We start from the raw sequence: 11291 nt of genomic DNA, 5'->3' as shown, positions 1-11291 counted from the left end.
CCTTCCGCCTCAGCCTTCTGAGTAGCCGGAACTACAGGCGTGCGCTACCACGCCCGGCTGATTTTTTGATTTATTGTAGAGATGAGGTCTTGCCAAGTTACCCAGGCAGGTCTCGAACCTGCGGGCTCAGGCAATCCACTCACCTTGGCTTCCCAAAGCGCAGGATTACAGGCTGAGCCTCCGAGCCCTGCTATGCGGCTGTTTCAATTCCCAGATTGAGGGGGGCTGAGTGGGAGAAGGCACTCTGTAGGGTGGAACCTTCACTTCTGGAGCTGGGCTGCCTTGGAAGCAGCCAGGCCCTTTCCCTGTCTCACCTGCTCCCACAGAGCCCAAGATTCCCAGGGCAGGGAGCTCCTGGCAGGATCCCTGCTGGCTGGCCAAGGTGGGGCCTCCCCCCTGACAGCCCTTCCCTCCAGCCCCCTAACTGCTTCCTGGCGATGCCGGGCTCCTTAAGCACTTGTGAGAGAGATGCGGGCGTTCTGATGTGGTCCAGGCTGGCGCTGGCACTCAGAGCCACAGCAGGACACGTGCCTGACTGTTTTCTCCTCTGTTACGTCAAGACCACAGCCCGAGAAGAGGCGGACCTGCGGTTCTGCCAGCTGACCAGGGAGTACCAGGCCCTGCAGAGAGCCTACGCCCTGCTGCAGGAGCAGGTGGGGGGCACGCTGGACGCAGAGCGGGAGGCCCGGGTGAGTGCGGCCGGCCCCAGGGCTGGTGGGGCTGGCGGAAGGCTGGGTGGCGCGGCCCTCTGGAGAGCTGCGAGTCTGTCCGGACCCAGCCCTGGGCACTGGGAGGGGGTCCTGCGAGGCGAGGGGAGCTCATTGCGCAGTCCCCACTGGGGCGAGGCTCCCGAACTCTCTGTCCATCCTCCGTGGGACAGTGGGAACCCTGGCGCTCCAGCGGAAAGGACGCTGCCGTCTACCACGTGTCATCTGTGCCATCCTTCTGCCACAGAGCACCCGCGGCTCCCAGAATTTCAGCCCAAGCGACAAAGCCACGACTTGGCTGGCCTCGTCGGCCTAGACTCTCTTCCCTCCAGAGTCGAGAACCCCAGGACATCCCATGGGCCCTTGCAGGGACCCTGAGGGGGCGTCCCGGCTGGCAAAGCACCCTGGCCCTGCTGAGCACCGCTGTTCCGGGCTTGCCGTCCCTTGCGCGGGTCTGAGCTCTGCCTTCCGGAAACTGCCACCCGCCGCCTCTTTTCCCGACCCCGGGAGGACGCGGGCCGCTTGCCCTCCCTCCTGGGAGCACGCGGGACTCTCAGAGAGCACGGCTCCGGGGCCAGGGCTCCCCGCGCCCCATTCTCCTTTCATTTCCACGCTGGCCCCTTGAGGTGGGAGGAGTCAAAACCCCACCTTCTGAATGAGGAAGGCGAGTCTCAGAGAAACCAGGCGAGCCAGGGTTCTCTGACACAGGGTCTGGGCTGTTTTCCAGAGCTCAGTTGGGGTATCCCACCGGGGAATGGATCTGAGTGGTCTTCAGGAGATGGGCTAGACTTGGGTGTTGGCTGGCAGACCCCTTGCGGGTGGCGGCTGCAGGAGAGAGCGGCCCCTCCAGCACGAGGCTTGTCCAGGGGCGGCAGCGGCCCTGTGGGGGAGGTGGGAGCCGGCCGTGACAGGGACAAGGCTGGTGGAGAGGGAGCTTCTTGGACCTTCGAGGTCAGGGGAGGGAAACTGCTGGGCTTTGTGTGGGCTGAATAATTTTTTTCCAAATCTCCTCTACTTGCCAACATTTAAAAGACAAGAGATTTCAGACCAACCCAGGTCCCAACTTCTCTCGAAAGGCCGGAACCTCTGGCGGCCCCAGACCGCCCGTTCCATGTGGCAGCCATTGGCTATGGCGAGTGGCAGTGTCTCCCTGAGGTGGGACATGTGCCTCCAGTTGGCTGCAGGCCCCACCACTCCCTATTACCCCACACCCACTTGGCTCTTCTTGTTTGCATGACTTGCTGGGTGCTTGATTTCCAGCCCTTGCTCTCGGCTCTGGGCGGCAAAGGGCCCAGGCAGGGAGCTAAGCACAGATGCAAATGCTCGGGCTGAATGAGCAGACACTGAACTCTTTGGTCAGGAGGCACGTTAGGTTGGGAACCCGATATGTCTTCCTTCCTTCCCCTGGAAGGAACTGGTGACTTCTCCAGGCGTCATTTTCCGTGTCTGTGACATGGAGGGCATTCAAACCGGCAAACACTCAAGGCCTCTCAGGCCCAAACGGTCCTACGCTGGCAGCTGAGTGAGGAACCTCTGCGCCATGAGGCAGGCCCAGGCGGGCCGTGCGCTCCGGAAACGAGCCTGTTCCCACGCTTTGCCCCCGAGCACCCTGGGCCTGGCTGGGGCCGCGGCCCGAGCCTTCCCCCGGTCTCCCGGGGGAGGTAACCTGCTGGTGTCCTGGTCTTTTTCCCTGCAGACTCGGGAGCAGCTGCAGGCTGACCTGCTGAGGTGTCAGGCCAAAATCGAAGACTTGGAGAAGCTGTTGGTGGAAAAGGGCCAGGTGAGCCGGAGCGGCGCGGGTGCCGAGAAGCTTGCCTTCCGGTCCCCGTGGCGGCTGGCGTTCCCGAGCCTCACCTGTGGGCCTCGGGGGCTGTTCTGTGGAAATATGCCAAGAGTGCCAGGGGCCTTAGAGAAGAAACACTAGCAGACCCGGGCGGGAATGTGCTTTCCGTGGGTCCTGTTTGCCGAGACAAAAAATCAAATCAAGGTATGAAGTTCCAACCGGATTTTTGTCTGTTTGCCAAATGCACAAAAATAGGAGAGAGCTCCAAAAGCCAAGCCTTTTTGACTTGAATCTGAACAGCCACAGCCTGTCGCAGTTTTAGTCGTGAGAAGGAACCCAAGCCTGGGATGGGTTCCGAGCCACTGCTGAGCCCGGTTCCAGGCCGTGGCTGTGTCGTGGAAGAGGCCGGGTGTTTGCACAGTCACCTCTGCGTGCCCGTTCTCGGCATGACATCAGGCCAGGCCTGTGACCGGGAGACGCAACCGAGGGGCAGAGCCAGGGCCTCAACCCGGCCCCTGGGAGGGGAGGCCCGGAGGGGCTCCCGATGGAACTCCAGCCTCAAGGTGGCACGGTCGGGCTGTTGGGTCCGAGGCTCTGCTGGAGGGGGCAGTCACAGCCCGAATGTCGCAGTGGCTGTTTCCTGCCCACACTCCGTGGCTCCTAGAGGTGGAGGGTGGTCTGCTCCACCGGGTTTCTCCAGGATCCAGGGACAGAGACACTGCCATCTTGCGGCTGCCCTGTCTAGGACTTGCCCTCTGCTGGGCTGTTTGCTGCCTCGGCAGAATTCACCGGCCCACACCAGTCACATGGTCCACTTGACTTCATGGGTGCCCAGGAGGGTGAGGGCAGCAGATGGAGCACCTGGTGGCACCCACCCCCGCTTCCAGTGGGGCCCCAGAGGGCCGAGGAGGCCAGAGAGGCCTTCCCAGGTCCCAGGCCTGGCAGGACACGGGGTTGGAGGAGGCGGGGTGAAGAGGAGGGTTGGCAGAGGTTCCGGGTAGGCTAACGGGAGAAGTCAGGAGGAGCACCGCCAGCCAGATGGCTTGGAACCCTTTCTGACGGATCCCAGGAGAGTGGTCAGGGCTCAGTCTGTGGCTGAGGTTTCCATGGAAGCAGACAGCCAGAGGTCACATCTCATGCCTGACACAGCAGGTCACCACAGCGGCCTTCACGGGGGCGCTGGGTTGGGGAGCGTGAGCACCAGCCCTTGGCGGTGGCCTCTGTAGACGGTGGTCGGCATTCTCTGCAGGGCGGGACGGTGGCACCGAGCACACAGGATGGAGCCCGCCTGCGTTCTGACAGTGGCTGTGCCCCTTACTTGTGTGACCTGGGCAAGTTGCATGAGCTCTTTGGGCTTAGTTTCCTCGTCTTTAAAATGGGGCCGAGAAGGGTACCTGACGCATTAGAGAAAGGGACGTAAGATTTGGAAGGAGCCAGGGCAGAGAGCCAGGTGGGAGACAAGCAGGCTCGTTTGAGTCTCCCGTCCCGACTTGCCATTGACCTCAGTATCCTTCCAAGCTGAGCTTGCACACCGTAGCTTGCCTGATCACAGTCTGTGCCTAACTTACTGTCCCCCGGGGGAAGAGGCCCTCTGTCTCTGGGCCTGCTCTGCCCTCAGTGCTCGCTAGAGGGCGGGACAGGTCTGGGGCAAATCATGGGGCCACTTGTTCGGCGAGCACGTACCAGAGCCCTTGCCTGCGCCCGGCTCCGGGCGGGTGCACGGGACGGTGGGTCAGTTCGCATTTGCCATGTAACAAACCATCCCACACTTAATTGTTTAAAACAGAAACTTGTATCTGCCTGCAGCTCTGTGGATTGGTGGTGTGGGCTTGGCTCAGCTGGGGCTTGGAGGCGCTGCCGGTCACGCCCGGGGTCATCCTGGAGGACGCAGCCTCAGGCGGACCGACCGGCGCTGGCTGGTGTGAAAGGGCCTCGCTCGCCCGTCTGGGCGTTGGCGCCAGCTCCCAGCCAGGTCTCACCCTCAGAGAGGCTCGCCTGGCTGCGCAGCCTGGTGGCCTGGCGGGAGGGAAAAAGACCAGGGCCCACGGCACAATCCCTTTCCAGCTTCTGCTCACGCCACGCTTGCCGGCATCCGAGTAGCCAGAGCATGTCATGGCCTAGCTCGGCTCCCGGGCTGGAGAGATGACCCAGCATCCGCTGGGAGGAGCTGCAGGTCTCATTGCGAAGGGGTGTGTGCACAGAGGAGGGAGGGGGTGGCAGCCGTCTTCGTGAACTGTGCGCCCAGATGAGAAAGTGACGGCACACAGCTGTGTCTCACAGGGGCTTGCAGCCCGGCCAGGCCCACCTGTGGGTCAGATCTGTGACCTCGCAGGTGGCAGACATTGGGTGGAAGAAAGCCCAGGAGGTAGCCCGTGCCTTTTCTGCACGTTCCATGGGAGTGGAATCAGACGCCAGGTTAGGATCTCAGCTTTTAAGCCTGTAATGCCAGGACTGGGAGAGCCTGGCCTGGCCCCCGGGAGAGGCCTCTGCCAGTCCCAGCTCTGCGGCTGGGCACCGAGGCCGTGGGAGAAGGCTTCTTCTCAGGCCTTTGTCCTCCCCTTCTGGTATCCGCTGAGCACCCGTGGGGTGCTGCAGTGATGGACGGACTGGGTGCTGTGTATTCCCAGGACCCTCACGGGTGGACTTAGACCAGGCAGACGCGTGGGGAGCATCGCAGCTGGAGGGACTAGAACGAATGAGAGTGTGGTGTCACGCTGCCTGGTTCGTGGGGCGTGGTCTTCAGAGTGCATCGAGGGCCCGCTGGCGCCGACCCAGGCGTGCGTGAGCGGTGTTCCTGTGAGTGATGCTTGCAGAGGGACGTCACTGTGCTTTGGGGGCCACCCACGAAGTGGAAAGGGGCGGCCTGCAGCCTGCCCCATAAACCTCTCTTTTGGGATTGGGACGAGGGCGTGTCTCTGCCGTCCTCCCTGGGACCTTTCCCTAGAAAGGGACCCCTCTCACCAAAAATGTACTTGACCGTCTGCCTGCTCCAATGAGCGTGACCCTATTTAGTGCTTTTCCTTAGGATTCCAAGTGGGTTGAAGAGAAGCAGCTGCTCATCAGAACAAACCAGGACTTGCTGGAAAAGGTACGTGACTGTTGCAGAGAAGCTCAGTGCTCCGGGTCAGCCAGGGCCTCGGAGGTGCGCCCGGCCACGGCTCTTCCCTGGCACCGTAGTGCCGTCGGCCAGGGGCCAGGGGCCAGGGCCTGGGGCTCTCGTGCAGTGAGTGTCTTCCTTACGTGGAGGCAGCGGCTGGGTCCCGGTTCCTCCTCTGGGCCTAGGGCTGCAGAGCTAGTTGAGACTGTCCTTCTGATCGCCCTACAGAAGGGGCGCAGGCTGTCCTGTCCTCTCGATGTCGGGCCAGGCCACCTCTGCCGTTGCTTTGGGGTCCAGGGCCCTTCCACCTCTGGCCCTGGGGACACTTGAGGCACTGTCAGGGGGCGGGCGCCAGGCCAGCTTAGCCCAGTTCAGCTGACCCCTGCTGGGAGCTGGGGCCTCTGTCCTTCTCTCTCTGGGCGTGGAACTTTCCAGAGCTCTCCCAGGGAGTCTGCTGGGGAAGTGCTTGCTTTGGGGTTGAGACCACAGCTTCTTCTCCTTATTCGTGTACAATTCAGTTCTTCTTTTAGCAAATTTAGAGAATTGTGCAGCCATCAGCACAGGGCAGCGTTAGAATGTTTTCCACCCCCGTAAAGACCCCTCCTGCCCGTTTGCATCACACCCCACCCCTCACCACCCAAGCCTGCGACCTCCTGGCTGCTTTGTGTCTATAGATCTGCCCTTTCTGGACGTCGCATGGCAGTGGAATCGGACCTTGGCTAGGCCTCATCCTTTCCACGTCCTAGAAGGCTGGCACTGGGCGAGCCCTGCCTGGCCCTTGGGTGGGGCTGCAGCCTGGCCCCCACTCTGCGGCTGACCAGCGTGTGGCCCGTTTGCTTCTCTGAATTTCTCGGTGGCATTTGGGGCAGGGCCAGTCGTCACCTTGTGAACCAGTCTTGTGCCCTGGGAGAGTGTGAGCATCGCTTGGGCTTGCTGTCTAAATTCCAGGAGCTACAGAAAACGCTCACCCTCTCGCCCTGTTTCCGTATGTCCTGTGGGGGTGACAGAGACCCTCTCTGGTGCTCTGCGATGGTGTTCAGGGAAGGCTGTGATGACTTACCCTAAGCCCTCACTTCCATCTGTTTTCCTCATGACCCCTCACTGCCACCATGGGTGCTGCTGTTTCCCGCCTTGGACAGAAACTGAGGCCCGGAGCCGCTGGGAGGCTCGTCTAGTGTCTCCTGGCTGGGTCTGAGACTGGAGCAGTCTCGCTGCCCAGGCCGGTCTGTGCTCCCGGGGAGCTGCGGCCCTCAAGGCTCCCATGCCAGATTTGGGGGAGAAGCCAGAGAAACAGTCTCCCTGTTGCATGCAGTCTGCTGGGCCTCAGGCCAGTGCGGGGGCCTGATTCCGGGGCGTGGGGGGACGCGAGTTGGGAAGACCCAGACAGGCTCTGGGTGCTGCACTCTTGCTTCCGCCCCGTTTGACCTCACGGGGAAAAGCTCCGTGCCTCAGTTTCCCCTTCATTCACTCAGCAAACATGTAAGGAGCCCCGGCTTCACTGGGCCAGGCCTGGGGCCGTTGGGGTAACCGGGCCCAGACTCTGTCTGCCTCATTCCAGCCTGATTCCTCAGCAGGGCCTGACTCTACCCTTGCCCTTGACACAGATCCCACCCTCTCCTGCTTCCTCCCCCGTGGCTTGTCCACTGCCTCAGACCACCCACAGGTCAGAGAGGGCGGCCCTCATTAATCCGCAGGTGTCTCTGCCCTAGATTTACAGACTGGAGATGGAAGAGAACCAGCTGAAGAATGAAATGCAAGACGCCAAGGACCAGAACGAGCTGTTAGAATTCAGAGTGCTAGAACTCGAAGTAAGAGACTCTATCTGTTGTAAGCTCTCAAACGGAGCAGACATTCTCTTTGACCCCAAACTGAAATTCGTGTAACGCTCCAGATGATCTCAAGCATGTGTAAAGGGGACATGGGATCGTTTCTTCCTTCCTTCCTTCCTTCCTTTCTTCCTTCCTTTCTTTTTTTAAATCTGTACGTTCAGAATAATTTCACTGCCTTAATGTGTTCTGGAGAGAATGCTCACCGAAGTCTATGGACATGTACCAGAGCTAATATATTTATTGCCTACGGCTTGTTTTGCACTTAATAAAATAATTTGTTTTTGCAATATTTTGCCTTTTTTATTTGTGTTTCATTTCCATAACGACTTCTTTCCTGCATGCCTGGTCACCGGGTCCGCATTCTGCAAACCCAGACGGAAGCACTGTTGCAGTTAATAACACACCTTTTTAAGTGATCGTGCATGCAGCAAATCTCACCTTTTGAAATAGCAAAGCCTGACCTGGCCAGCAATTGACTCTGTCGTGTGTTTAATGCCCGTTTGAGCCCATTTTCTGTTTGCTGAGGTGAACACAAGGTAAGTAAAGGCAGGGGAGAAGGACATCTCTGCATCAGCTTTTCAGAAAACGAGTCATGTCGCTCGAACTCTTTTATCTAGTAGACCCAGACCCGGGCATCGCAGCAATATTGGACTAAAGAAATTGCTATTTGTAACTCACAGTGCAACTCAAAACTGCCGGAGGGCAGTCGATTGCTGTTCACGTGTAGAAGCCCCGTTCCTTTGGGAACTTTCCCAGCGCCTGGGTGGGATTCAGTGAAGGAATCTTGCTGTTGTCACGCTTCCGACTGAAACCTTGCCTCGGGTGTGTTCGATTGCCTGGCTCTCACGGCTCTTATGACCCTTTTTCGTTTGTTCGTTTCTGTTTAAACACCATCGACATTCTCAACATCACTTCCATCTGTGATGAGTTTCTCGGCACTTGTGGTGACACAGCCCTGCTCTCTCCACTGCCACCTCTGCATGCGTGAGACCCTTCCGAGCGAGCCCCTCCGCAGTGTCTGTGGCTTCCCCGACTTTGTCCCCCGCCCCAGCTTGAGTCACGGTTCTGTCTGCATCAGGACTGACCGCCTGCACCTCGTCGTGCACCTTGTCGTGCTGGCCGCGATGGTGGCCCGAGCGCCTCTCGGCACTCGGTGCTGCGATGTGGCTCGGGGCTGGCCTGAGCCTTGAGCATGCCTCCAGCATTTTATGTGTGCGACAGGCTTGGAAATGATGTGGGGTCCTTGTTAATACTTCTGCCGCTGTTAGAAGACCTTTCGCAAGTCCTTGCTATGAGGCTCCCTCGTGAGAGTTTCATAGGCACTGCCCGGTTCACTAGAATTTTCCCTGCTGGTCTCCGCTGTCCCACAGACACCAGCCTTTTAAATAAATTTGCGGGTAGAGAGACATCTGTGGAACCGCACTGAGAAATTTTGTTCTTCCTTGGCTAACCAAGGAAATAAGGTTTTCTCTCCAGAGTGTTTCAAACCCAGATTAGCCAGGCGGGGGCTTCAGGGAAATAAGCAGAATTAGTGGCCGTACCCTTTCTCTGCCCTCAAGCCTCATCCGAGGGGCCCTCCGTAAGCCCTGTCATCTAGATCCATGCTCATCTCAGCTACATTCCTTACTTGAACGATTAAACCCATCGGTTCTGTAGCTAGGTTCTTCCGGAGTGGTCCAGAGTGTGCTACTTTTGTCTTACGCTAACTTCGATCAAACAAAAGCCATTTGACCCAAAGGTGTCATTTGCAAAGGTCTTCTCTGCCGCCTCACCGTGACGCACCTGTCTGTTGCTAAAGGTTTAATGTCAGCTCTCTGCAGGAAACACGCTTGAGACCAGAGAAATGTTCGGCCACTGTGCTTTAGCCCTGTGAGTAATTAGGCTTCTCCTGTCCCTTTTAGAAAACATGTCCCTTCCTGGGAGATGACTAAGTCCCTCTTCTGGGAAAAATGCTTGTTTTTCCTTCCGTAGTCGTTGAGCTTTGACTATACGTGTAAGCCGGGGGTAGAATGGTCACTGGCTGTGTTAGTGTGGTTCCAAAAAAAACTGTGAATGGCGTTGGCAGATTTAGCCCAGAAAGGACAGGAACCAGGGTTTGCCTCAGTTGCAGCCTCCCTGACCCTCTGTCTCTTTGTCTTCGAGCGAAAGCCGCGACGCCTGCCTTGTGCAGCTGTGTGAGGATGAAACGGGCTAACAATGTGCCTGGCACGGAGTGATACACCACAGTTGGTGGTTTTTAGCATCCACTCAAAGGCTGTGCAGTTGTGTTTTCGAAGTTGCGTCCTTCTGTGACGTCTCGGGTTTTTGACCTAGTCGCCACGCCCGTTAACCGTTTCTTCCTAGCTGAGCAGGTGAGGAGAAAACCGGTCTCCAAAGGAGACCTGCCGCCCGGGGAGGCGCGAGACCACCGTGTTTCCCGAAGGAGGCTCCTCCAGTCCGAACATACGCTTTTGTCGTCGCGCCGCTGCCGGCTGGAATTCCTTGGCTTTTGCGGAGTGGCGTGGGAAAGTGGCAAATGGTAACGCCTCCAACCAAGTTCTGTCTTTAAACGGCGTCTTTTCCCCAGGAGAGAGAGAGGAGGTCGCCAGCGTTTAACCTCCAAATCACCACCTTCCCCGAGAACCACAGCAGCGCTCTCCAGCTGTTCTGTCACCAGGAAGGAGTTAAGGTAGCGTGCCTGGGGTGGGCGGGCCTCTGCTCAGGGGCCGGCTCCCTTGTGAAGGGGATTGTGTCCTGGTGCCAGGGGTATGGTCGATCTCGACGCGCTTTCCCCGGTCCCTCCGCCCCACGTCGAAAGCCGTAATCGGTCCGATTCTTGAAGGGTCATTACACGTCACCCTGTTTTGACCCCTGTCTGGAAAAGAGCAGAGACTCGGGAGGTAGCCTTGAGCGCAAACCCCGGTTTCCCCACTGCCGTGCTGTGGCCTGTCACCTTTCTGAGCCCTAGCCTCTTCACCGTGAAGTCCAAGTGGCTGCGCCCGCCTCCCTGGGTGACGGGGGAATAAGATAACGAACGTGTTGAAGTCCCTGGTACCGTGCCTGGTGCCCAGTGAGTGCTCCGCAGGGGATGGCTGTGGTTGTTGTCACGCCCCGTGTCTGCCATGTGCCCGGGTCCCTGCTTGGCTTTGGGGGCAGCACACTTCCGATTCCCCGGGCCTTTCTGGAACACTCGGCACATCAGCGGCCATGACTCCTCTTCTCCCCCACTCCCCAGGGGAATAGCCAGGCACAAAACTCAGCCCTACGGTGTGTTCCACCAAGAGAGAGTGTGGTGTCTTCTCAAGAGTAAAGGTCGTGGCACTAGGAAGTGGCATGCGTGGTCTTTGCAGCTCACACAAAAGTGAACCTTGGAAATCTTTTCCAGGATGTGAATATTTCTGACCTTATGAAGAAATTAGATATCCTTGGCGATAACGGGGTAACTATGAACGTCCGGTTTCTGGTTTCGTGTTCTTGTTTTGATCCGGGTGTATTCTGTGTGCCTTTGTTTGGTTCTGTTTTTCTTTTTTTTCCTTTTTCTCTGACCTAAGAGAGCCAAGAAGTGCAATGCAAGGCTTCTGTATGGCCGCATTACCCTGGGGGTGGGGGGTCTGCCTTTGTCAGGGTGGGGTTGCGAAGTTGGCCCCCTCCCACGGTCCCTCCCGTGAGCGTTAAGGGAACTACGAACGCCCGAGAACCGCTACCCAGAAAGAAGGTGCAGTCACGCGAGGCTGCCAAGTCGGAAAGTGATGCTTGTGCCTTCCTGCAAGAAGGCCTTGAACATGGCCCTATGTCTCAAGAGGCTCAGGGCGGGTCTGTGAACTGTCTCCCCCCTCCCCAGCCAGAGGGACAGGCGCCGTCTGCCTGGACGCACCAGCCCCGCTTAGCGGAGGGAG

General features: G+C 58.6%; 1 protein-coding gene across 1 annotated transcript in view; it reads left to right on the top strand.

Moving 5' to 3' along the window:
- The window catches only part of LOC103257808 (janus kinase and microtubule-interacting protein 1), a 58352-nt gene extending 50647 nt beyond the window's left edge, over positions 1-7705 (top strand). The window contains exons 8-11 of the mRNA XM_021711091.1: positions 561-689; positions 2404-2487; positions 5516-5578; positions 7297-7705. Of these exons, the coding sequence (XP_021566766.1) occupies positions 561-689; positions 2404-2487; positions 5516-5578; positions 7297-7470 (450 nt within the window). The 3' untranslated portion in view covers positions 7471-7705. The remainder of the gene's footprint in view (positions 1-560; positions 690-2403; positions 2488-5515; positions 5579-7296) is intronic.
- Positions 7706-11291: the final 3586 nt, after the last annotated feature.

Source organism: Carlito syrichta, unplaced genomic scaffold (assembly GCF_000164805.1).
Source record: "Carlito syrichta isolate Samal-C Ts95f unplaced genomic scaffold, Tarsius_syrichta-2.0.1 Scaffold81555, whole genome shotgun sequence".
Lineage (NCBI taxonomy): Eukaryota > Metazoa > Chordata > Mammalia > Primates > Tarsiidae > Carlito > Carlito syrichta.
The sequence above is the reverse complement of the archived record's forward strand: the minus strand, read 5'-3'. Positions and strand labels throughout refer to the sequence as shown.